The following is a 27,693-nucleotide window of genomic DNA, read 5'->3' as shown; positions in this document are numbered from 1 at the left end:
TCCCTGCCTGTTTCATTACAATATAATACGAATTGTAATTCTTAACATATCATATGAAATGAGTGATGTACATCCACAAATGAATACATACCATACGAAACGTAACATATCATACTAAATGGAGAGTCTCGGGTTTACATACCGAATAATACAAAATGCTTTGAGACCAGGTTACTCTTTGAGCCAAGTGGGTTTACAAACTCCATTGATATAGTGACACATGATCTCTCAAGCATTAAAGGGATGTCCTCTGTTGGCTTTAAAGGAAAACTCCACTAAAAAACTATCTTTTGGTATTTTTTTCATTAGTCCACTGTTGATACAGTCCCAAAATGTTTTGCATGTCAGCATTCACGTTTTGAAGATATAGAACTAAAGGAAGTGTTACAGTATGATGTGCTAGGCTTTACTAATATACTGTAGCCTTGTACTATATTGAACTAGCTATGTGCAAATCCAATATGTAGGCCTATCTTACAGGAGTTTCCTGAAATGTTAATGATTCAATATATAATAGTATATTTCTATTTTGTAAGATACTGTTTGTTACATGAATAGATGTGTTGTTGCATTACTATTGTTATTTTTCTCTTTACAGGAGTCATTGTATTCATTAGCTCTAAAATGCCTGATAAGCCTTTCTACAATCATTCTTCTTGGTCTGATTATCATATACCACGCAAGGGAGATTCAGGTAACATGGTTATTCTTCATGTCATTGTCGTTCACATCCCTTGAGAGTTTAGCTGTGGTTATAATAGTGTCATAATAGTGTTATTACACATTTGCTATCCAAGTGTACCATGCTGTCAAAGTGCACAGTAAGAAAAAGTATGAAAATCTATGCACTCGCTACTGTCATTCCTTGCTCTGGATAAGGGCATCTGCTAAATGACTAAAACATTTCTTATCAGTATGAGTGTGAGTTTGCAGAATAATTGTATCCAAGACATCAAAACCAAATCAAATTTTATTGGTCATGTACACATATTTTGCAGATGTTATCGCAGGTTGAGCTAAATGCTTATGTTTCTAGCTCCAACATTGATGCGATAAATCCATTTCACTGACTTCACTGAGTGAAATTACTCTGAAATGAAATTGATTATTTCCATATTAAGTACATTTCCTCTTTAGCGGGTGACATGATCTAATTATGTGGCATTGAAAACTTAAACTGACTTATAAATACCTTAATGACATGAGTTGCTTTATCATCACCAAAACACTATTGCTCCAGGTTTTTCTTATCATTGGAGACTTTGTGAACAAATAGCTTCAAAAAATGAATTTCTATGTTGCTCTAATGGAATGTCATTCCTTGCCCACTCTGATGGTTTATTCTTATCTAATCTGGAGAGTTTAGCTTTAAGAAGTTGTCTACTTCAGTCTGTTATAATTTCTATTTCATTTGTAGTCTTTTAGGTATTTGTGATTTCAACAATAATTGATAACATATTAAAACACCCTAACAAGAAAGGTATTAAAACATATGAACATATGTTTCAACATATTAAAACACCCAATGAGAAAGATAATCTTATTTATTGGAGAATACTTATTCTAATTTGTTTGAGAATCAGTGGGTAGAATAGGAGCAGCAGCCAAATCAATATTTTACTATGATAGTGGCTGGCACTTGCATCTCAAGATTGGCTCCTGCATCTTCCAAACCTTCAGGGGTTAACTGGTCTGGATTGTCAGCTTCCTTGAACGGTTCGAGCACTTGGACAAACTCAATTTTATGACCTTGCGTCAGAGCGTTGTTGCATTACTTAATGTTCTTTCTTCCTGCAATTCAGCACTTATGTCTCTCTTGGTTGTAGAACCACTTAATTAAAATAATGAATGGTGCACCCTCAATTGTGTGGCTTGTCGAGAGGTGGACATATATTACGGTATTGTCAGGAACCTATTACGTTGCTCCACCTGAGTAAAATTGACCAGAGAAGAAATACATTTGCCTATGCCAAGCATTTTTTTTACCATGCTGAGGCTGCATAAAAACACTCTTCTTATGCAGTCTCCTTTCTTTGAAACAGCGAGAAAACATGAAGGCTATTTACATTCTTTTCAAACACCATTGTAAAACAAAGTAGATTAACCTCATGTAGCGATAAAGATTATGTGCAAGGAAAATCCTGCCATTATCAAATTAATATTACTTGTGTCAAGTCCATGAAATAATCATACTTTTCCTCATGACTATATTTGGGTTCAATTTTGGAGTAGAATTCATTTGGTTTAGCTTGAGGGATACAGTGTGTGAATAGGCCACTAGTTCATTATCTTTTGTATTGTTGAATTACAGTGGTCTGTATTCATTAGCCTCTTTGTTATATTTAGGGCTTACAAGCCCCAGAGGGATATCAATCATTGAAACAGCTCAACAGTAAAATGTGTCTCCTTTTCAAATGGCCTACTGTAAAAATATCAAATTGCATACTGTAAAGTTTTCAAATGGCCTAGTGTAAAGTTTTCTTTGCAAGGGATGATAGAAACACATACTGATCAATACCATATTTTGATACATAACAAAACCATTTACATTTCCTCAGCAAAGGTTCTCTATTGCTGTTTACATAATAGAATGCAGTGTAAGCTTCCAAGAGGGTATCATTTCCAGGGTTCTCACTTAGGTTTCAGCCCTTAGGTTTCAGCCCTTAGGTTTCAGCCCTTAGGTTTCAGCCCTTAGGTTTCAGCCCTTTGGTTTCAGCCCTTAGGTTTCAGCCCTTTGGTTTCAGCCCTTTGGTTTCTAGCGCCTTTGGTTTCAGCCCTTTGGTTTCAGCCCTTAGGTTTCAGCCTTTGGTTTCAGCCTTAGCCCTTAGGTTTTCAGCCCTTAGGTTTCAGCCCTTAGCCTTTGTTTCAGCCTTTGGTTTCAGCCCTTTGTTGTTTCACCTGTTTCAGTTATTAGCAGAGTAAACATACTGTACATGTCATAAAACTAGACTTCCTTGAGTCAACCAATTTGCTGACAATATCAAAGGGAATGGAGTATTTTGAATGACTATTAAGACGATAGAAAAAGCAAAATACGCTGAGGGGTTGTTATTAGAAATATCAGATTGATATGTTTTAATGGCTTACATTCAGTTATTCGATTTTCATATCCTCCACAGTCTTATTCAGACTGGTATATGACTCAATAAGCAATTCTCACCTTGATTAGTGACACTCACTTAAATTCCATATCTGCGTTATTGCCTGTTTGCAGCTACAGTGGGGAGAACAAGTATTTGATACACTGCCGATTTTGAAGGTTTTCCTACTTACAAAGCATGTAGAGGTCTGTAATTTTTATCATAGGTACACTTCAACTGTGAGAGACGGAATCTAAACAAAATCCAGAAAATCACATTGTATGATTTTTTAAGTAATTCATTTGCATTTTATGGCGTGACATAAGTATTTGATACATCAGAAAGGCAGAACTTAATATTGGGTACAGAAACCTTTGTTTGCAATACAAAGATCATACGTTTCCTTGTAGTTATTGACCAGGTTTGCACACACTGCAGCAGGGATTTTGGCCCACTCCTCCATACATACCTTCTCCAGATCCTTCAGGTTTCGGGGCTGTCGCTGGCAATACGGACGTTCAGCTCCCTCCAAAGATTTTCTATTGGTTCAGGTCTGGAGACTGGCTAGGCCACTCCAGGACCTTGAAGATGCTTCTTACGGAGCCACTCCTTAGTTTCCCTGGCTGTGTGTTTCGGGTCGTTGTCATGCTGGAAGATCGCCACGACCCATCTTCCAATGCTCTTACTGAGGGAAGGGTTTTTTGGCCAAGATCTCGCGATACTGTCCCCATCATCCTCCCCTCAATACGTGCAGTCGTCCTGTCCCCTTTGCAGAAAAGCATCCCCAAAGAATTATGTTTCCACCTCCATGCTTCACGGTTGGGAGGGTGTTCTTGGGGTTGTACCTCAACCTTCTTCTTCCTCCAACACCGGCGAGTGGAGTTTAGACCAAAAAGCTCTATTTTTGTCTCATCAGACCACATGACCTTCTCCCATTCCTCCTCTGGATCATCCAGAATGGTCTTTGGCAAACTTCAGACGGGCCTGGACATGCGCTGGTTGAGTAGGGGGACCTTGCGTGCGCTGCAGGATTTCAATCCATGACAGAGTAGTGTGTTACTAATGGTTTTCTTTGAGAGTGGTCCCAGCTCTCTTCATGTCATTGACACAGGTCTGCCGTGTAGTTCTGGGCTGATCCTCACCTTCCTTATGATCATTGATGCCCACGAGGTGAGATCTTTGCATGGAGCCCCAGACGAGGGTGATTGACCGTCATCGTTGAACATCTTTCCATTTTCTAATAATTGCGGGCCAACAGTTTGTTGCCTTCTCACCAAGCTGCTTGCCTATTGTCCTGTAGCCCATCCCAGCCTTGTGCGGTCTACAATTTTTATCCCTGATGTCCTACACAGCTCTCTGGTCTTTGGCCATTGTGGAGAGATTGGAGTCTGTTTGATTGAGTGTGTGTACAGGTGTCTTTTATATCAAGGTTAACAGTTCAAACAGGTGCAGTTAATACAGGTAATGAGTGGAGAACAGAGGGCTTCTAAAAGAAAAACTAACAGGTCTGTGAGGCCGGAATTCTTACTGGTTGGTAGGTGATCAAATACTTATGTCACGCAATAAAATGCAAATTAATTACTTAAAAATCATACAATGTGATTTTCTGGATTTTTGTTTTAGATTCCGTCTCTCACAGTTGAAGTGTACCTATGATAAAAATTACAGACCTCTACATGCTTTGTAAGTAGGAAAACCTTCAAAATCGGCAGTGTATCAAATACTTGTTCTCCCCACTGTATATTATTACTCAATACTCTCCTTAGTCAGTTGATTGTGACCCCACTCAATGGCACTTTTATTGCTACTTGCAGCTGTATCAGTAGTTGTAATATTGGTATATATCTCTACCTAGGGAATCCTCTAACCAGGATTTCTGGAAAACCAAAGAATTTATTGAAAGTTCCCAGAATTTTCCAACCTTATCTCTACCACAGAGCGTGCACCCTATCCTGTCCTCTCAATATTGGCTGTTTTCCATCCTCATTGAGATATATTATACATGCACATCCATCTGTACTCACAGATGCCTGTCAAATATATATGCATAGTTCAGACTGAAGAGAGGTGCCCACACTCTGCTCTAGCTCCTTTGAAGTGATTTACTTATCCAAACTGTACAAACAGGGAAGATTTGACTTCTACACTTTTTTTGGCTGGTTAGACAGTATAGGGACACACCTCTTGATTTTAGTTTCTGTCCTCATAGTGCTGGAAATATCCTTAGGTCAATTAAGCCCTTTATCTACTTCCCCAGAGTCAGATGCACTAATAGATACTATTTTTATGTCTCTGCCTCCAGTATGCTATGAAGAAAATTAGAGGTAGTTTTGCGAACCAATGCTAAATAGCGTAGCGCAATGAATGGAAGTCTATGGTATCTACTAGCGTGCTAGCAGTTACCATAGACTTCCAGTCATTGCGTTGAGTTCATCTGACTCTGGGGAAGCAGATAAAGGGCTTCATTGCCAAAGTCCTGAAGTATCCCTTTAAGATGGCAGTGATCAGTGACATGGTGCATTAGTAGGATTTCTCTCCATCTTCCTTGTGTGATGTCTCAAAGTTCAGAGACCCTCAAGACTCCTCTCTCCAATTAGAAGCCATATATAATGTGTGACCCCAAACTTTGAATGGTAGTGTAGATGCAATGGTCGAGAGAAATTTGAGTGATCAATTTCATTGACAGACATTGACACATTCAATACCTTGCACACTCTTGCCTGCATCTAGCTAAGTGTAATCATTAGTCCAACAGTTGCAAACGGGAGTTTCTATTGGACAAATTCAGGTACGTTTGCTTCCGTTGAAGATTTTTTTTTAAACAAAATCGGCAGAATGAATACACCCCTGATCATACCTAAACGCAGTTCACTTTCATAGCAGTCACATACAAACAGTATGATCCCTTTTATCGTTGTATAATTCCTTCTTGCATTTACGAGCTCTCCCCCGCTCACCTTTTCCCTTCGCTTGTGGACTTCATATCATAACCGCTGACCGCTACACACAGCCTACATCGTTGTCACCATATTAGCTAACATCATAGCTACTAACGTTAGAACTAGCACGTTAGTAAACCTGCTACAATCATGCAGTACAGTGTAGAGTCTGCAAGCAGTTACACCGGCGGGCCCCGGTGGCAATAAGTTAATAAAACCAAAAGCTTACCTTGACTTGGAAGAGTTCCATTGTTGGATAGCCGTAGCCAGCTAGCTAACATAGCATCCCTCTCTGTTTGAGCCGGGTGTTTGAGTACGCTAAACTAACAAGCTGTATTCGCTAGGAAAGTAAGTGAAAGTGAAAAGAAATATTACCAATGAAATATAGCTATCTCTCTCTCTCTCGCTCTCTCGCGCTCTCTCTCGCTCTCTCGCGCTCTCTCTCGCTCTCTCGCGCTCTCTTGCTTCTCCTTCATTTCTGAATAAATTAATTTGTTAAAAACTGTTCAACTATTGTCTTTCTCTCTCTTTGAGTCAACTACTCATCACATTTTATGCAGTGCAGTGCTAGCTAGCTGTAGCTTATGTTTTCAGTACTAGATTCATTCTCTGATCCTTTGATTGGGTGGACAACTTGTCAATTCATGCTGCAAGAGCTCTGATAGGTTGGAGGACGTTCTCTGGAAGTTGTCATAATTACTGAGTAAGGCTATGGAAGGGGTTGAGAACCACAAGCCTCCTAGGTTTTGTATTGAAGTCAATGTACCCAGCCTTGTCTAGCTTAGTTTGTCCTGGATGGTGTGTGTTTGTGCTGTGTGTGTGTATATTAAAGACGCCGTGGTGTAACTGCAGGAGAGGCTGTGCGTTTCACACAGGGAAATCTGTCCTCTGCCTGAGACGCCAGACTGGAGTCAGATAACCATTGCTTGCTGGTGATCTCAATGTTTTCACTGAACAAACAGGCTTTCAAGGGCACATATACTCTGCCTCTGAACAGGATGAGAATCCAAATGTTTATTAATTGATCATGTTTGCTATCCCATGATCAATTATATGATCAGAAACATAGATGTTATATAATTGATATGAGAAACGTCTCCAGCTAGAGCACTCCAAACAAAGGGAGATTTACTTATGATATTATCTTTTCATATCGATTTTTTATTTCAGTTGAATGCTACGCATTCAGTAATCACTTGATTTCAGATGCAAATTAAAATGTAACCTACAGCTTGAGATTTACTCAGCAAAGTAGCCTCTTAGTGCCTCACTTTGATATCATAAATAAACCATTGCATGAATTTCTAATTGGGCTGAACCTCTCAACCTAATTCACTAATGAGATTGAGCGATTTCTTTCGCTCAGTGACAAGATATATGTTCCCATCTCCACATTACACAGACAGATTAAATATTGAGCTGGACTCCATTAGTTATATTGAGCATACTGAAACCAGTAACCAACCCAGGCTGCAACCAACACAGGGTGAGCTTCTATGGATACTGTAAGAAAGAAGGCCGACAGAGAGGCTAAGGAATGGGATGACCTCAGGACATCCTTAATGGTGTGGTGTGGGCAAAGATGTCAGCACTGTGGCTTAGGCTCACCCCGGCTGGCGTGGGTGCAGCGTTCCCGTGATGAGCAGGGGAATAGTCCCTTAATGATTAAACAGTATTTGTATCCATCAGACGACAAGCCAACCATCTGAGAGCAGCCACTGGACCGTGACAGGAGGCTATATTTGAAGAGATTGGCCTTGGTTGGAATCGGTCACTCTGGATCTTTGTGTCTTATCATTGTGCATTACAGGGGCTCTGCTTGTAGGACACCATGCGTAGCGACACTGCTCTTTCTCTCTGTTATAAAGATCATCTTCGGTGTGTGTTTGCGTTGGTGCGTGAGCACGGGTCAACAGGCCATTTTCTATGTGTCCCTCTCTGGTCCCTCTTGCTCTGCTCTTTATTAGGCTATGGATCATGGGATGGACTTGTCGTAGCATTGAGGACCTTTTAAGCGTAGTAAGCCATAAACCCCTTCCGTCTTTTTATTCTAGGAGGATATGAACTGGACAAGTTATACTGTACGTGCGTATGATATACTGTAGAAAGAGACTTGACTGCTGTCCCTTCTTAAGCCACATACATAATTCCAGGTTTTCCGCTGCAGATGTACTGTAACTGTAAGTTACTCCCCCTCTCCCTCATAACTAGTGCTTCTGCTACTAGCATGGAATATTTTTGATGCTCAGAGGTAAAGAGCTCTTGAGTATTGTATTTCAGGTCATGAATTACCATAATTGCTTTTACAGACCAATAGGCTTTTCTTATATGACCTGTTTTTAAATGTTTAATTACACTGTTTTAAAGCAAAACGTTTTCTTTTGTTACATTGAGTTGTTGTCTCAAATACAAATGAGAGCTTTCGTGCTGTGTGCAGACAATATTCTGTTTGGACTGTTTTGATGGCATAGGTCTGTGAGTAAGATAGCGTCTGTCACATAGTGGAGTAACAGCTTGTGTTTCCATGTCTAAGTTACACTCCCTTGGAAAGACTTACCAAATCAAGGCTATAGCAACAGAGAGCCTGGTTAGTGTTACAGCATCGCTCAGCCTAGAAGTCTGACAGATGTCAGTGCTCTCAAGGAGCTAGATGTTGTCACAGTATGTATTTAGTATAGGCATCAGGCACATAGTTGTGTGCTTTATAATTATACTTGTGGGGGAACCTTCCAATGTGGTGTTTTGATGAATGAATTGGGTAGAGATGTTGCGTGGGAGGGTTTTGTATACGTAGCTGCAATGTAGTTTGAGCTAGAATGTGGGTCGTTCGTCTTGAAATCTGTATTACTCTGCCTCTGTGTTGTTTTCTTTATGATGCTCTATGCTGCAATGATGTTTACGGTTGGGATTTCCTGTAGCTTTCGATGGGAAGCGTTTGGCTTGCAGGCTAGCTTTAATGGGAGTGTGACATTTGCCAGGATGTTCCAGTGGAATGTTCTTTGTGTGGCAATGGGGTGTAGGTGGCTGTAGTGTCAGTGTGCCTGTGGGATTGGAAGGCTGTAGTATGTGCAGTGCTAGCCTGGTATCAACTGATAAGTGTCAGTCTGGTATACTTTTGCAGAAAGATACGCATCACGAGAGGTGACGCATAAATCAATACATTGCATTCAAGGCAAAAAAGTCTGTGAGTGTATATGTTTGTCTGTCTGTGAGTCTTTCACCAACTTACCCATTGTAGCTTTATCGCCAACTTTCTTTTACCTTGAATGGAATGTATTGACTGATGCCCTTGACGCACATCTAGAGGTGGAGGTGGGAGAGAGGAGGGAGGGAGAGGAATATAAAGAGAGATGAGAGGGGGGGAGGGAGGGAAAGAAGGAGGGAGAGAAAGAAGAAGAAGGGGGCGCATGAGGGAGGGGGAGAGAGGGGGTGAATAAGGGAGTGGGAAGAGAGGAGGGAGAAAGAGAGATAGAAGAGAGAGATGGAGAGAGCGAGAGAGACAGAGACATGTCTGTCTGTGAGTTTATCTGCCTGCCTGCCTGCCTGCCTGCCTGTCTGTTTGTCTGAGTTTTTCACCATTTCACCCAATGCAGCTTTATCAGCAACTTTTGAATGCAATGTATTGACTTATGGTTCATGTCTCGTGATGCATATCTGTTTGAATCACAAGACGTGGGTGGCACCATTGCGCAATTTTCAGGTGTACATTTGTTATTTTCAGGGTGTCCTAGAGCGAAAGATGTGAAATTAAAGCTTTCTTTGGTAGTGGGAAATATATATATTTCAATGATTCAAGATTTAGTAATGTATTATCGCTAAATATATGATCTAGGTCATTGATGCCATTACACTTTGAGGAATGGGACAGCATTTTTTTCTCTAATGAGGATCCTAGAGTTGTACTAAATGGGGGTTAGTTGGCAGGATGTCAAGTCATAATGTGTGACTTCACTTATTTATCTCCCAAGTTTTTGTGCTCATAGAGAAATCTGAATTATTAAACGTTCTGGTGTTTTGACTGATCTGCTAACATATTTGGCTGATATGTGATAGATTTCAGACTTCTCATTTTGTTTAGAGATTAATTGATCTTGAATATTTCATTTTCTTTCATTCTTATTCAGAGGTTTAGACAGTGGGGAAGACAGTAGGAGCCATGGGAAGCACATACTTTACAGGACCAATTACAAAAACTCAAACAGAACTGTTGTTTGAAAAGTCAGACGAAAGACCAAAAACAGATTTAGATAATCATGTTCCCCACACACTGGAGGGACAGATATCTCTAGACGCAGCGCCAATAATTTAAGCATCATAGGATGGCTTCAGTTAAAACGTGTTAAATTTCCCTTTATATTGAATGGCTGAGGTCACGGTGAATATTGCTCTGAAATTTGATAACGGCAACATTTTGTGAAGTATCTCCCACCAGTTGTGACAGCCCATATACAACCCATAGACCTTGAGGTGATTGAGTGCAGGAGGGAGCGGCTGAGGTGGACTATCGGTATTGCGTGTCAGAGAGTGGAATGATTTGACAACTGTAGAGAGGAAGCTAACGTTGCTCGATTTCATTTAGTCTGCAATCCATCTGCAGAGGAGTATGCCAGGTGCAAGGGAGGAAACCATCTCTAGAGACAGAGGGTAGTAGTTTATCTGTAGATCATAAACACAGTCAGATAGATCACTTTGATTGAATTACACTGAGGGGTGTATTTGGTCTGTCGGTAGGGGACGAGGCCAATGAGGGCATCAGTTCAGGGTGGATGGAAGCATTGAGCAATAAACTGCGGGACTGGTGGATAGCTTTAGACTGGAGTGAGAGAGATGAAAGGTGTTTATGAGGAGAAAAAGTGGAAAGGAGTGGAGGCCGATGAGGAAAGAGGAGATGGAGAGGAGGTGTACAGCAGGCTGAGTGTGGATAGAGGAGGATAGGATAGAGGAGAGTCATTAAAGGTAGTGAAATCAGTCCACATCAAAGCCCCCAGTGGAGTGGCCTACCTTCTGCTCTGTGGCTAGGCGATAAGAGACCTATGCTAATGTGGGAGGTGGCAGATGTTCTCATCAGTTTAATGCTTTGAAGTCGGAAATGTTAGCTACATGCAGGAGGTCCCATAGACTTCCGTGACAGAACAGTGTGAAGAGTGTAGCGAACGCTAACAGTAATTGGAATCACTGAACGGCAATCAGTCAGAAACCTGAGTTCATTCATTTCCATTGATTGAGTGTGCTCGTAATGGTTTATGGTTTTTATCAATTTAGAATGATGCCATAAAGATTCAAATGCAAGGCTGCATTTAACCAGAGCTAGTTCAGTAACCTCCATCTGCTTCCCTCTCCCTCTCCATCCATGTTGTTATTCAGTTATTCATGGTAGACAATGCAGCAGATGACTGGAGGATAGCCATGACCTACGAGCGCATCTTCTTCATCTGCCTGGAGATCCTGGTGTGCGCCATCCACCCCATCCCAGGGAACTACACCTTCACCTGGACAGCACGCCTGGCCTTCTCCTACACCCCGTCCAAGACGGACGCGGACGTGGACATCATCCTGTCCATCCCCATGTTCTTACGGCTGTATCTCATCGCCCGAGTCATGCTGCTCCACAGCAAGCTCTTCACAGACGCCTCGTCCCGCAGTATCGGGGCGCTCAACAAAATCAACTTCAACACACGCTTCGTAATGAAGACCCTGATGACCATCTGCCCTGGCACCGTGTTGCTGGTCTTTACCATCTCGTTGTGGATCATCGCTGCGTGGACCGTGAGGGCCTGCGAGAGGTCTGGACCTGCTGCCCTATCGCTGTCACGCTATGCTGCACAAAGCACTGCATGAAACATAAATAAGACACCATGGTTTGGTCAGGGGGAACAGGCGTTAACTCGTTGTGCATCCTACTGGAGGCTTACATCCAGATATAGTGCTCCCTCCTCACATTCCCAGCCATACCACCATTTTTGTATGCATATCTTCTGCTTGGGAATGTCAAGGGATAGACAATTATGGCCCATAGTTTACGTCTTGTTAGGCGATAGGAGAACTGTTTACACTTTATTTATATTGCACATGAATGAGGCATGGATGTACTGTACGTATGATGTATAAGACGTGTAAGTATTTGGCAAGCTGACTCCAGGCTGAATCTATACCTTCCATTCCAGATACCATGACAACATGGACATAACCAGCAACTTCCTGGGAGCCATGTGGTTGATCTCAATCACTTTTCTAACCATTGGATATGGGGACATGGTCCCCAACACTTACTGTGGAAAAGGAGTCTGTCTCCTCACTGGTATTATGGTGAGCCCTACACTCTTACAAAAAAACGTGCTATCTAAAACCTAAAATAAATCTTCAGCTGACCCCATAGGAGAACCCTTTTTGGTTCCAGGAAGAACCCTTTTGGGTTTCATGTAGAACCCTTTCCACGGAGGGTTCTACAGATGTCAGATCTTAATTTGACCCCTTTCGTCGCAGGAGGAAAATAATCCTGTAGCAGGAGGATTTGAATATCTGAAGAAGTGGTTAGCCCTGTAACCGCTCAGAATAAATTCATAAAAAATAGATGTTCATCCATGTGTCAAAGGGCAGGGGGCCAGATTCGAACTCATACTAACTCTGGCATAGGCTTTGTGTGCTGCGGTCAGTGGCTGTAACCGCAAGATCACACAGGCACTGATGCGCCCAACATAACGTATTCTGCCTATTGCTTGCCTTCAACATATAATAAAACAATTGATTAAAAAAAATAAGATTTTCCCTCACGAAAAATACATCTACCCCTTCAAATATGTTAATTTATGATAGTCCACATAAGAATTAACACGAGACGCACTGTAGCCTGTACGTAGCCTACATATAGTAGCCTACAATGTAGTTCTGCTTCCAGCTGCCCCCCTGGCGGCGATTCTAAAACAGAAACAACTCAAAGGTTAACAGTTTAGGCATTAATTCCGAGTTGTTAAGGTTAGGGCCATGGTTTGGGGAAGGCTTAAAACTAAATTATAAAAAATTACACGCCTAGTATTCTTAGTGAACTGCCATAGAGCAGTGGTCTAAGCAGCACACTCCGAGCATCATGAGTGCTGGGCGATGTAGCGTCCAGCCTGAGTCCTCATTGGGCCCACAAGTTAATTGCATTTATTTCAATGTTTTCAAGAAGTAAAACAAATAGTCTGATAATTTACACATCAGTGTCTCAGCTCAACAAAATCACCTTTGGGTAGGCTCAAATGCATAAACATTTTCATAGATTTACGAAATTAAATATTAAAGCCACACAATACAGGCTTTCAATCCAAAGACCAGAATACATAGCCTAACTATAAAGCGTGGACGAGCATCTACACTGGAGGAAAGTGTATCGTTCTACAGTAGTGCTACATCTGTCAATCAACTGATGGCCCAAATCAGCTCATCAACTCTGACAAGGAAACACAGTAGCATATTATCCGTTTTCACATCTTTCATTATGTGACAATGATAGGCTAACGGGTAGCCTACAGAATGTAGCCTATTGGAATATAATCAAATAACAAGGGGCCTATTGCAACCATCGATGGCACTAGATTATCGCCAGCTGATGTCTCATTAAACCATCAATACGCTCTAAATTCACCTGCACAGCTGATCTGCAACCTTTATTGGTCACCTCTACCGCTGCCTGAAATATGATGTCGGTGTTACCTTCGTCCTGCTTGCAACAAAAGTAAATCGAGATATGTTCGCCCTCTGGCTGGTATTGTAATCGGAACAACGTAGTCCTTTTTAACAAACTAGGGGCAATTCATCTATTTGACAAGAATTCCGTACAATATAATCCAATATAGAATTCCGTACAAAGTGTTTTCTCGTTTACCACAGCAAATCTATCGTGGCAGTTTACCCGACTCTTTGTATGAATGGAAACTAATGTTGGTGTAGCCTATTGTTATTATTTTATTACTTTTCTATTTATGTTATCCAAAAGGGTCTGGTAAGGTCATTTCTTATCAAGACCGGGGGTAAAATATACAGCGTACAACTGGCGACCGTATCAGCGTGCGTGTGTGCGCCCGGCCGGCCAAACCCTCCCCTAACCCTGGCTCCAGATGACGCTGGGCCAATTGTGCGCCGCCTCATGGGTCTCCTGGTCGTGGCTGGCAGCGACACAGCCCAGGATCAAACCCGGGTCTGTAGTGACGCATCAAGCACTGCGACGCAGTGCCTTAGACCGTGACGCAGTGCCTTAGACCGCTGTGCCACTCGGGAGGCAATTGAAATCAATTTTGACCTTAGGCTACACTTGACACTTAGCCTAGTGGAGACCAATATCTATCTGGTGTTATTAAGCTATATAAAACAACGGTTATTGATGTGTATAGCTGCAATTCAGATACATTTTTGTACATTTGAACGTTGCAGTAATAGGACCTAGGCCTAGCGTTTGAGCGAGAGAGAGAGAAAATGATTTTGATAGCAAGCCCTGATCCAAATGACTCGACTGCACCCGCATGGAGAGAAAGAGAACTGCTCATTTTCAGGTACTCGCATGGCTCAACTGAATTTCCTGATGCAGCAGGAAAATTCTCTGTGCTAAAAGAGTGATCAAGTTAAGATCCGACATCTGTACATGGAACCCAAAAGGGTTCTCCTATGGGGACGTTTTTTCTTAGAGTTTATTGCAGAAATCATATTACATTCTCATGCCACTGCGGCTCTCTTTTTCAGTGCTGCTTATGAGGTAATTTAAAAAAAATCTAGCCCTTGGGTATCTGATTTTTTTTTTTAAACCTGACAATATTTATTTTTTTAAATCTCCGGTGGAGTGGCAGTGCAGATTCATGTATATTCAGAAGATATTGATTTGAGAACCTTTTTTTTAAAGCATAATTTCCTAATATTATGCTTATAAAAGTAGGTTACATCTTTTTAAACAGACACAATAAAGTCAACCTCTATAACGGTGTCTATTTATTGTTCCTCCCAGGGAGCTGGCTGCACAGCCTTGGTAGTGGCTGTGGTTGCAAAGAAACTGGAGTTAACCAAAGCTGAAAAACATGTTCATAATTTTATGATGGACACCCAGCTGACAAAAAGAGTAAGTAAATACTTTACTTGCATGTCGTTTTACATTTTCAAATTGTAAACAATAATCTCAGCTGCCCCGTTTCCCTATTGTGCAGCATTTCAGGAAGACCAAGCATGGTTGAACATGGCTACAGGAGTATTTTATTTACCATGAACGGTGTTTCTAACCCTACTCTTTGTGTGTCAGGTGAAAAACACAGCTGCAAATGTACTCAGGGAGACGTGGCTCATCTACAAGAACACCAAACTGGTGAGGAAGATGGACCATGCCAGAGTCAGGAAGCACCAGAGGAAATTCCTCCAAGCCATTCATCAGTAGGTACCCTGCCTAAAACTCTGCTCCTGGCAGTGTGGTAAATACGTATTCCACCTTGGTATCTGCAGTCTCACACTTTTTCATACGTACAGTATCAAAGATGAGAATACGAACCTGAGAGCTGAATTGTTTGACACCTGTAGCCCAAATCTATATTTACAATGTGGAATATTTACCGTTTTTCTTTTTTCTTGCTCATTTCACTCCATTGTTTTGTAATATTGATAAGTTGGAAGGGTGTCAGGAAGTGTTTAGTTCCAAAACATGTCAGTTGTGCCCTCTTTAACAGCTCAGAGGTCAATACTGTGGGATATCTAAATGGCAGTTACACAAATTATGCAGATGATATGCAAATCGAATGTATTTACTTCTCTTTTGAGAAATAATGAATTATAGAAACAGTCATGCTATATGAGTATGCACAAACATTTCCAGAAACCCTCATAGGTCAATGATCTAACTTTAAAGTTGACTTGGTAGTAAGATCATTCTGATGCTAACTGATAAACTCTATATCATTATATAATGGTGTTATAGTGGTGTTACTGTGCTACTGCAAAGTGGTAGGCTATAATTGCAAAGTAGTCATTCAATCTTTTTTAATGAAAGCAATTTACTTATTAGATCAGGAGAATGTAAAATGACTGGGAGATATTTCTCAATTGCTGATAACTTATCTGCACTTAATTACGAGTTGTCTAATCTAGTATCTTCAAAGCAACTGTAAACCATGGCAGATGTGCTGGGAAGGGCCCAGACCCTTTTTACCATAACCTAAACTATTCATGATAAACTCTTGAGGACCATTTTCACTCTCAGCGGTGACAGTAAAACCTCTCATCTTTCTCTCTCTCTCGCTCCCTCTTCCCTCCCCCTCTATCTCATCCTGCATCACCATGATGTAAGGGTCTGCCAGTTCTATTGCTTGTCAGGATGACTGTGAGTGTCTTTGTTGTGTACCTAAAGTCTGAGTCAAATGTCATGCTGACCTCTGGGCCTACACTCTGAGTTGTTCCTTTAGCGTGTATCCTTATGATTAGCCAGTTTACCTGTCAGGTAGTTTCTTAGACAGTCTACAGGGAGAATGCAAGTGCTCTCTATCTCTAAAACCCTATTGATTTTCATGTCCTCTCCTCTTGGTGTACCGAAGCTGTCTTACAAGCCTAAGCCTACTTCTAACACTGTATTTCCCCCCTTTTAACTACGCAACTGACTATCATATCAAACGCAATTATATATTTTTCCTCTTTGAGATCAGATTTGGTTTACGTTACTATGATGACTAGGGTCTGATTGTAATCATATGCTATAGTGAAAATGTTCTCTTGATTGATATATTTTCTGTGTTGTGATGTGTTTTCTATGTGTTAACGGGTCTGTGTGGTCTCCTGTGTGGAGCTTTTAATTTGCTCATGATTCGTTTCTTCGTGCATCATTTACCATGATGACATTAAGAGTTTCGATTTTTGAAAGGGATTTCAGGTAGAGAGTATTGGCTGCTTCTGCTGCAACCCCCATCCAAAATGCGGCTGTTTTATAGGCTTCTGTCATAGTCGCGCAGGCAGAGTTACTATGTACCTTTATAGTTGAATTCAGGCTATTTGTGGTAATGACAGCATATCATGTCATCCTCCTCTTCTCTAGGATGAGCTAATACTGGGAAACCATCAGAGCTTTGGCAGAATCTCCACAGGACCAGATTCAGTTGTAAAACGCCACTTCCACTACTTTGTTCAAGGGCCTGCCCATCTCCCCTTTTATACAGGCTCAGTAAGCTGTATTAAGAGGGAGTGGGTCTTAGCATTAGTGGAAACCAAGACTGTTCTCAGGGCAGGTCTGCCAGTTTTGACTAGCAGAAGCGACTTTTCGTAGCAGGCTCGTATAATTAATGTGGTAGGTTAGGAGAATTAACGTGGCAGGCTAGGAGAATTAGGTTAGGGTTAGGAAAAGAGTTAGGGTTAGCTAAAATTGTCCCTGACGCAACTCGAACATACCTAGCTACAACCAGGCCTGTCCTGAGAACAGTCTTGGTTTGCTCTAATGCGATGCTGCTCAAGTGGAGGGCTGGAGAGGGGTCAGTGACCTGTCTTGACGCAATAGTGGTGGGAAAGTATGAATAATCCCTATGCTTCCTCCTCTGGCCTGAGCCATATCAATCGCCCTGTAAGATCCTCCACCAATAGCATTTAGGGGACAGGTCCGAGGGGAGGAGGAGGTAACTTTGTTATTTTTCCATGGTCTCTGCAGTGTTCCTGGGGAAAACCAAGATAAATGTTAGCTAGAGAACGTGTCAGACTGTCATGGCTGTCTGTCTGGTCATTGGTTCGCTCAGTGAGCCTGGTCTGACAGTGCTGCATGTCTGATAAACTGGTCCGGTCTGTAGGGGAGGGTTAGGACAGGACCTCGGGGAGTAGCTAGCAGGGGCCGGATCAGATTAATGTGACAGGAATATTGAAGTTTTAAACCCCATGATTCCTTGGTTATCTGTGGTGAGGCATAGCTGTTAGGTAAAAAGATACTGCTACCTCCCGAGTGGCGCAGTGGTCTAAGCCACTGCATCGCCGCGCTAGCTGTGCCACTAGAGATCCTGGTTTGAGTCCAGGCTCTGTCGCAGCCGGCCGCGACCGGGAGACCCATGGGGTGGTGTACAATTGGCCCAGTATAGTCCGGGTTAGGGGAGGGTTTGGCCGGCAGAGATGTTCTTGTCCCATTAAGCACTAGCAACTCCTGTGGCGGGCCGGGCGGAATGCACGCTGACACGGTCGCCAGGTGTACGGTGTTTCCTCCGACACATTGGTGCGGCTGGTTAAGCGGACAGTGTGTCTTGGCTGGGTTGTGTTTTGGAGGACGCACGGCTCTCGACCTTCGCATCTCCCGAGTCCGTACAGGAGTTGCAGCGATGGGACAAAACTGTAACTACCAATTGGATATTATGAAATTGGGGAGAAAAAGGGGGTAAAAAAAGATGCTGCTGATAGTGATGATGGTATTAAGTCGATGTTAGTGTTGTTGTTATTCAAAATGTCAGCAGTGGGATTCAGGTTGCAGTACTCAGGCCTGAACTGGAGACTGATCCTGCCATCTGGACGCATTTATCTGATGTTGTAATAATTCATTTGTCTATTTTATGTTTCCTTTTTTTCCTGTTTGTCGACACAATGCAATAGAGCTCGAAAGTAAGTCTTCGCCTCACATGTAGCTACAGAAATGTTGTGTGCATGCAAATGAGAGCTTGCCTTTTTGACTCAGTGATGTGACAAAAAATTACACTCCTTCATTTGATAAGTGAAATTCATACCATAGCTACACATTTTGATTTCCCATCGAGTAATGATTGATCACACAATGTCACATAATGTACATTTGTCAGAAACACTATATTTCATTTTATATACAGTGGGGAGAACAAGTATTTGATACACTGCCGATTTTGCAGGTTTTCCTACTTACAAAGCATGTAGAGGTCTGTAATTTTTATCATAGGTACACTTCAACTATGAGAGATGGAATCTAAAACAAAAATCCAGAAAATCACATTGTATGATTTTTAAGTAATTAATTTGCATTTTATTGCATGACATAAGTATTTGATACATCAGAAAAGCAGAACTTAATATTTGGTACAGAAACCTTTGTTTGCAATTACAGAGATCATACGTTTTCCTGTAGTCTTGGACTAGGGTTTTGCACACCACTGCAAGCAAGGGATTTTGGCCCACTCCTCCCTACAGATCTTCTCCAGATCCTTCAGGTTTCGGGGCTGTCGCTGGGCAATACGGACTTTCAGCTCCCTCCAAAGATTTCTATTGGGTTCAGGTCTGGAGACTGCTAGGCCACTCCAGGACCTTGAGATGCTTCTTACGGAGCCACTCCTTAGTTGCCATGGCTGTGGTGCTTCGTGTCGTTGTCATGCTGGAAGACCCAGCCACGACCCATCTTCAATGCTCTTACTGAGGGAAGGAGGTGTTGGCCAAGATCTCGCGATACATGGCCCATCCATCCTCCCCTCAATACGGTGCAGTCGTCCTGTCCCCTTTGCAGAAAAGCATCCCCAAAGAATGATGTTTCCACCTCCATGCTTCACGGTTGGGATGGTGTTCTTGGGTTGTACTCATACTTCTTCTTCCTCCAAACACGGCGAGTGGAGTTAGACCAAAAAGCTCTTTTTTGTCTCATCAGACCACATGACCTTCTCCCATTCCTCCTCTGATCATCCAGGATGGTCATTGGCAAACTTCAGACAGGCCTGACATGCACTGGCTTAAGCAGGGGACCTTGCGTGCGCTGCAGGATTTTAATCCATGACGGCGTAGTGTGTTACTAATGGTTTTCTTTGAGACTGTGGTCCCAGCTCTCTTCAGGTCATTGACCAGGTCCTGCCGTGTAGTTCTGGGCTGATCCCTCACCTTCCTCATGATCATTGATGCCCACGAGGTGAAATCTGCATGGAGCCCCAGACCGAGGGTGATTGACCGTCATCTTGAACTTCTCCATTTTCTAATAATTGCGCCAACAGTTGTTTCCTTCTCACCAAGCTGCTTGCCTATTGTCCTGTAGCCCATCCCAGCCTTGTGCAGGTCTACAATTTTATCCCTGATGTCCTTACACAGCTCTCTGGTCTTGGCCATTGTGGAGAGGTTGGAATCTGTTTGATTGTGTGTGGACAGGTGTCTTTTATACAGGTAACGAGTTCAAACAGGTGCAGTTAATACAGGTAATGAGTGTGAGAACAGGAGGGCTCTTAAAGAAAAACTAACAGCTGTGAGAGCCGGAATTCTTACTGGTTGGTAGGTGATCAAATACTTATGTCATGCAATAAAATGCAAATTAATTATTTAAAAATCATACAATGTGATTTTCTGGATTTTTGTTTTAGATTCCGTCTCTCACAGTTGAAGTGTACCTATGATAAAAATTACAGACCTCTACATGCTTTGTAAGTAGGAAAACCTGCAAAATCGGCAGTGTATCAAATACTTGTTCTCCCCACTGTAGTTGCACAACACCGTTAAGATTTTAATTTGTCTTTTAGATCAGTACCTGAACAGCATGAGGATTAGGCCAAAATAAGTTAATAGGATGAACTAGTGACTAGCCTACAAAAACTCAGCATGGTATATTTAGACAAGCAAGACCTCTCGATCAACTCCGCCCTACTTTTCTTCTATCAAAGCGTTACACATCTGCCAATTAAACATCAATGCTAATGTTCCCATGTATCTTCCTTTGATGAATTTCAATTATGGGTGATGGAGGGTGTTATTCTTTCCATTGTTGCATGAATGTGAAGAGAATTTGATATTTAATCAGAAAGCAAGTCACTGATTAAACTCCAATGCACTGTGCTTTCATGAACCGAAGGATGACCACTAGTGCTTGAGGAGAGGAGAGGCTTGCTTTAATAACTACAGAATAGAATATATCTGTCCAGGTCAATGTTTACTCCCCCTATCAATCTGCCTTGGCTACATTAACTAGGGCTTGGGGTCATCTTTCGCCTTGTGAAACCATTGTGACGTCTGTTACAGTTGCATTCCCTCCATTTCTCTCTTGGATGACTGGTAGCAACAAAGACAGTGGCCATTATGAATGCGCCAGTAGAATTCACAGATTTATTGAACCTTTATTTATCCAGCTAGTTTCATTAAGATAAAATCTATTTTTCAACAGAGACCTGGTATGTAGCTCATAGCTGCACCGAGCTAGCCACACTCTCCTTAGTCTAGTATAATGGCCTTAGTTTATCACATTGGTGTGACGCATTTGTCTAGCCACAACTAGCATGATGCATGTACACAGCCAGATGTTTTACAATATATTGGAGGAGATGAGAGGATTATTTGGCAGGCACACAGACCATCCTCTGTATAATGCAGTTTGACAGTCCCCTGGAGCCTGCGCCTATCCAGGAGGCAGGGATAGAAGCAGGAGGGAGGTTGATGTACAGAAGGAAGTGGGACAGGAAGCAGCATGCGTCCGTTAGCTTGGTAACTCAGTGGAGGTGTGAGACAGGGACACGACCTTAGAGGGGAAGGTCGGGGTAAGCCTCCGGGATCTTGTCCTGCTTTAAAGATATTGTGCTGTAACTGACACAGCATGAATCCCAGTAGTCAGGCAGACACAGCCGGGGCAGGGCAGAGTCGGGCTGCAGAACGGCCTGTCCATTACACTGAAGACCATTTAGGATCAGTCTTTTCACAGCGAGGTAAACATGGGTCATGACAAAGAGAGCATCCCAGAGAAAATCTATGGTGCAGCACTATTGAGATTGCCTTAAAGAATTCAAAAGGGCATTGAAAAGCTTAGCATAGCTGTTTTCCCCCTGATGAATAGCAAAGCAGATAAGCACCAATTGAAATACCAGGACCGCACAGTAACACTGAATCACAGAAGGACATAGAATATTGAGCATGAGTGGGCAGGATGCTTTCACATTCTGACCCCAGCTTCCTGCCTGCCTTGTTCATCAACACCATTTGACAGCTATTGGTCATCCAACCGTGAAATGCAGAATTCTGACAAGTCTTACATCTCAACTGCACAAACATTTTAATGTTGATTCTCTCATGTCTTTCACTCTCTGGTACCTTTTTTCCTTTCAATTTGCCAGATTACTTGAACAATAAAAGTGCTATTTTTGCAATAACATTGGCTAGTTGTTTTAGAATGTGCTTCTTTTGGACCATACAGCTACCCATCACTAGCTGTTGAGGCATCGTCCTTTGCCTGTAGTGTCCTTCAGTGGCTCCTGTAGTGCCCCTTGTTGCTCTAACCTGTCATCTAGCTCCACACATTTCTGCCTTTGTATTGGAATGCCTAACAATGATGCTCCATTGCATGAGACTAGATGAATCTGGGCCTATTAGCAGAGGGTCCCTGAAGACCCCTCGTGTTCTCCTCCTTGTTCTATGGTGCTGTACACCCTCAAATTCACACAGTCTAATTAGAGCCGCTAACTCAAAGCCCATCTCATCAGTTTATACAATTAGTCTGAGAGCATTGGGTTTTATCTGAAAGAAAAAGCTGGTCACACGGGCTATGTTACTTTCATGCCTCCAGGTCACTGTGTGTGTTGGTCTCATTCTGATTTAGCATGCAAAACGGGTGGTTGCAGGGGGAAAAAAAGAGCTCTTGATATCCCGAGTACAGTTGCTGTTTTTGACTCCCCAGTGAGTGTGGGTGATGAACATTTGCTTTAGTAGCCTAATTAAACCGGAGATTTAAAGCGAGTTACTAATTTCACTCTGGCTCTTGAAGAAGTGTATCTTTGTGTTTTTAACTGGTCTGCATCACCAAGACAGAAAGGCGTCATACCAGCTGGATGAGTTTCTCACTATGTACCAATGTAGCATATCACTGTTAGTAACTAGGTCATTTTACATAAGATACAGTACCAGGTGGATGTTCTCTTTTATCAATAACTGGTATACGACATAAAGCTGCATCTTTACTGTAATCTTTTATCCTTTTTATGATACATTTTTTCATTTTATCATCAAATTATATTTTACAATGCTGTATTTATGTTGAACAATGAATTAATACCTGCTTTTGTGTAGAGTTTGGCTATCACAGCACTTTAGTTGGAATAGCTCAGATTGACAAAGTATTTTTCTATTTTGAGAATGAAAATGATCTTACTTGAAGGTGGATTAAATAATTCACGAGAATCAAACAGAGAAACGTCTTCCAGGTGTTTGGATGAAGCTTTTAGCATGTGTATAAATGTTTGCTATGGTTAGAAAACCAGGTCCCACGACTTACGATAGTTTATATACTGCATTAATCGTTTATTTCAGCTAAATCCCATTGCAACAGATTGTATCTACCTAGTTGAGCCCTTGTATATGTCTTTGTTTCTAGAGTTCAGGGGCTGGAGATTTACTGCAGTAATAGACACATTCCCCTCTCTGGCAGCTTCTCCACTCTGTGGTCTTCACTTGCATGTAGTCAATCAAACTGTCTGAAACCAATCCTGCATTCTCTACACACATCCTGTGCATGTCCTAGGAGTGAGTGCTCTCTATGTGTATTCCTTCTGTGTGCACAGATCTGTTAAACCCATCTTTACCGAATAGATACATTTATTGGGTTCTGAATGGTCTTCTGTTCAGATTGAGAAGTGTTAAAATGGAGCAACGCAAGCTGAATGACCAAGCAAACTCACTAGTGGACCTTGCAAAGGTAAGCTGGACTGACAAACGTCACATATTCCAGTTTATTTTGGTTGTGAAGTTTGGTTGTGCATTTGGATTGATCTCTATCTAACCCACTTTTTGATTTGAAGGATTCCATGTGATACATGTGATATCAATGCATTGGGGGAATTAATAACACATTTTCATATAAACAAACAAAGTCTACAGGTGTCAAATAAACAGACTTTCCATATGAATGTTAAGAAGAACCAGTTGTGTAATGTCATTGAAAGAAAATAAGATGCATTATATTTCTACTTCTTGAACTGGGTGCAGGACAGCCTGGTCCCAGATCTGTTTGTGCTCTTGCCAACTCATTGGCATGACAATGAATGACAAGGAGTTGGCATGATAGCACATTAAACAGACTGGCTCTCAGGCTAGATGCAGGAATGTTGTTGGTGGAAACATACAGTATCTTGGTTTCAAACATTATAGAACGATATACATACTGTCAGGGGTGGAAAAGGGGGGGAATCCCTATGGGAACCCTCCAATGTAAATTCCTTGAATCAGTGCATTTGTACATATCAAAATGAATAATGAAAATGAACTACATGTAAAAATGCACATTTTTGCATGTCAAAATAACTTCCCAGAGGGAACCTGGTTTCCCCAGGTTCCCTCCATTTCCACCCCTTGTTGTAGGTGAAAACCTACAGTATCTTTGTTTTAAAGATTATATAAAGGAATGCATATTATTTTATGAGATCAGGATACCCACCCTGATAGGTACGTCAAACTAATTTACCTTTAGGTTTGGTTTCCCAGACTTAGATTAAGCCTAGTCCTGGATTAAAAAGCATGGTCAAGGAGAATCTTGAAATGGCTTTTTAGTCCAGGAGTTTTCTTAATCTGTGTCTGGGAAACCACCCCTTGATGGTATTGGAGACATTGCTATCTTTCAGCAAATCTCTCTTTTTGGTGGTGATCTTGTGACAACAGACGTTGACACACCTTAGGGAAAGACTAGGCAGAGAGCCTGACGCAACAAAAAAACACAGTATACTAACCTGGAAAGGGAGACACGCTGTGAGTCTGATGTGAGGATTCAGCCAGAAACAATGACAGAGGAAGGGAGTGAGAGAGAAGACTGACATTCAAATGTCCACCACAGTCAAACTGGTTTCAGGCCACCATGCCACGAAATACATTAGGTAGTTAATATCACCCTATCACAGAGTGCTATGAAGGCTCACAGTGAGTTAGGAGAGGATTAAGATTGGGGAAGATAACTAGTACAGCCCATTCGGCCAGCTTTAATCAATGTCATAAGTGGCTCTCGCCATCAGATGGCAGCATAGCATCAATCATCACAGTACATGAGCTCCCCGTGGATAGATGAAGATGTATAATGGAACTTAAAATAACTTTGGCAGCTGCATAGCCTTTGCAAAGCTATGAGAAATCCCTCACATAGCAGTGGTTTCCCTACAGTTGTAGCAATTTCGGGCACAACATGAAGCATTTGGGGCTCCCGAGTGGCGCAGCGTTCAAAGGCACTGCATCTTAGTGCTTGAGGCACAGACACCCTGGTTCAAATCCAAGCTGTATCACAACTGACTGTGATTGGGTGTCCCATAGGGCGGTGCACAATTGGCCCAGCGTCGTTTGGGTTTGGCTGGTGTAGGCTGTCATTGAAATAAGAGTTTGTTCTCAACTGACTTGCCTAAATAAATAAATATATTAATAGTGGATATTAATACAGGATACATTAATAGTGTGGTAGGCCTACAATTACAGTATCCTAAACACTTTTTTCAGCATTTGTCCTCAAACTGAATTACCATTTAATTAATGAAAATGCAGGATATTTATTTATTTATTACATTTTATTTTAATTTCTCCACTTTGTTTTACGGAGTCAGTTGGTAGCCATTATAATTTCAGCTACTTGGGGTTTTGGGTATACATTGGGTCAAAGGCCTATGTATACCCACACGTCCAGCTTCCTGGACCCAGAGTCGGCTAAATCTGGGTCAGTGAAATCAGCCCACAATTACACAAGCATTTTTGTTCCTCAACTGAATATACTTACAGTCCCGGTCTACCCTTCACTGAGTTCTGGTCATATTTTATTAGTGTTATATTATAAAGATTTAATGCATTCCAGTTTAATTTGTTTATGATTAACAGAGGCATACTCTTGACTCAGTTCATCTACAGTTGAAGTTGGAAGTTTACATACACTTAGGTTGGAGTCATTAAAACTTGTTTTTCAACCACTCCACAAATTTCTTGTTAACAAACTATAGTTTTGGCAAGTCGGTTAGGACATCTACTTTGTGCACGACAAGTAATTTTTCCTACAATTGTTTACAGATGGATTATTTCACTTATAATTCACTGTATCACAATTCCAGTGGGTCAGAGGTTTACATACACTAAGTTGACTGTGCCTTTAACAGCTTGGAAAATTCCAGAAAATTATGTCATGGCTTTAGAAGCTTCTGATAGGCTAATTGACATCATTTGAGTCAATTGGAGGTGTACCTGTGGATGTATTTCAAGGCCTACCTTCAAACTCAGTGCCTCTTTGCTTGACATCATGGGAAAATCAAAAAGAATCAGCCAAGACTGCAGAAAAACAATTGTAGACCTCCACAAGTCTGGTTCATCCTTGGGAGCAATTTCCAAACGCCTGAAGGTACCACGTTCATCTGTACAAACAATAGTACGCAATTATGAACACCATGGGACCACGCAGCCGTCATACCGCTCAGGAAGGAGACGTGTTCTGTCTCCCAGAGATGAGCATACTTTGGTGTGAAAAGTGAAAATCAATCCCAGAACAACAGCAAAGAACCTTGTGACGATGCTGGAAGAACAGGTACAAAAGTATCTATATTCACAGTAAAACGAGTCTTATAGCGACATAACCTGAAAGGCCGCTCAGCAAGGAAGAAGCCACTGCTCCAAAACCGCCATAAAAAAAGACAGGCTATGGTTTGCAACTGCAAATGGGGACAAAGATTGTACTTTTTGGAGAAATGTCTTCTGGTCTGATGAAACAAAATAGAACTGTTTGGCCATAATGACCATTGTTATTTTTGGAGGAAAAAGGGGAGGCTTCCAAGCCGAAGAACACCATCCCAACCGTGAAGCACGGGGTGGCAGCATCATGTTGTGGAGGTGCTTTGCTGCAGGAGGACTGGTGCACTTCACAAAATAGATGGCACATGAGGTAGGAAAATGTGGATATATTGAAGCAACATCTCAAGACATCAGTCAGGAAGTTAAAGCTTGGTTGCAAATGGGTCTTCCAAATGGACAATGACCCAAGCATACTTCCAAAGTTGTGGCAAAATGGCTTAAGGACAACAAAGTCAAGGTACTGGAGTGGCCATCACAAAGCCTGACCTCAATCCTATAGAAAATGTATGGCAGAACTGAAAAAGCGTGTGCGAGCAAGGAGCCTACAAACCTGACTCAGTTACACCAGCTCTGTCAGGAGGAATGGGCCAAAATTCACCCAACTTATTGTGGGAAGCTTGTGGAAGGCTACCCAAAACATTTGACCCAAGTTAAACAATTTAAAGAAAATGCTACCAAATACTAATTGAGTGTATGTGAACTTCTGACCCACTGGGAATGTGATGAAAGAAATTAAAAGCTTAAATAAATCATTCTCTCAACTATTATTCTGACATTTCACGTTCTTAAAATAAAGTGGTGATCCTAACGGACCTAAGACAGGGAAGTTTTACTAGGATTAAATGTCAGGAATTGTGAAACTGAGTTTAAATGTATTTGGCTAAGGTGTATGTAAACTTCTGACTTCAACTGTATGTGTCTATCCACAATTCACTTCTTACAGAGAGAGGCTCAGATTGGTTTTGGCAGGGCAATAACTCTAAATGTTGCATTTTGCTGTCGCCTCAAGGTCCCATCCTTATTTTCATGAATTCAGGGGCAACCATAAAATTGGTTCCTCATTTCATGGGCTATACATCAAGAGTTCCGATATAGATTTAATCTCTCTAAGCATATAAATGCTAAATTCCTTGATCATCTGTGGAAAATGATTTTCTTTTAAAACATCATAGGAAGTGATGAGTGGTTGTGGTAGTGATGCAACCTAGCGA

At 41.7% G+C, this 27,693-nt stretch overlaps 1 protein-coding gene across 2 annotated transcripts in view; it reads left to right on the top strand.

Annotated features, from left to right (window-relative positions):
• The window catches only part of LOC111961518 (small conductance calcium-activated potassium channel protein 2-like), a 32,973-nt gene that overhangs the window by 1,692 nt on the left and 3,588 nt on the right, over positions 1 to 27,693 (top strand). The window contains exons 2-8 of one of the 2 annotated variants that reach the window (XM_070441780.1): positions 599 to 694; positions 11,384 to 11,802; positions 12,184 to 12,325; positions 14,994 to 15,104; positions 15,282 to 15,409; positions 18,578 to 18,586; positions 23,489 to 23,594. In XM_070441780.1, the coding sequence (XP_070297881.1) occupies positions 599 to 694; positions 11,384 to 11,802; positions 12,184 to 12,325; positions 14,994 to 15,104; positions 15,282 to 15,409; positions 18,578 to 18,586; positions 23,489 to 23,594 (1,011 nt within the window). The remainder of the gene's footprint in view (positions 1 to 598; positions 695 to 11,383; positions 11,803 to 12,183; positions 12,326 to 14,993; positions 15,105 to 15,281; positions 15,410 to 18,577; positions 18,587 to 23,488; positions 23,595 to 27,693) is intronic. The other variant, XM_023983850.2, reaches the window with a different exon arrangement.

This window comes from Salvelinus sp. IW2-2015, linkage group LG4q.1:29 (genome assembly GCF_002910315.2).
Source record: "Salvelinus sp. IW2-2015 linkage group LG4q.1:29, ASM291031v2, whole genome shotgun sequence".
Taxonomy (NCBI): domain Eukaryota; kingdom Metazoa; phylum Chordata; class Actinopteri; order Salmoniformes; family Salmonidae; genus Salvelinus; species Salvelinus sp. IW2-2015.
This window is presented reverse-complemented; position numbering and strand designations above follow the sequence as displayed.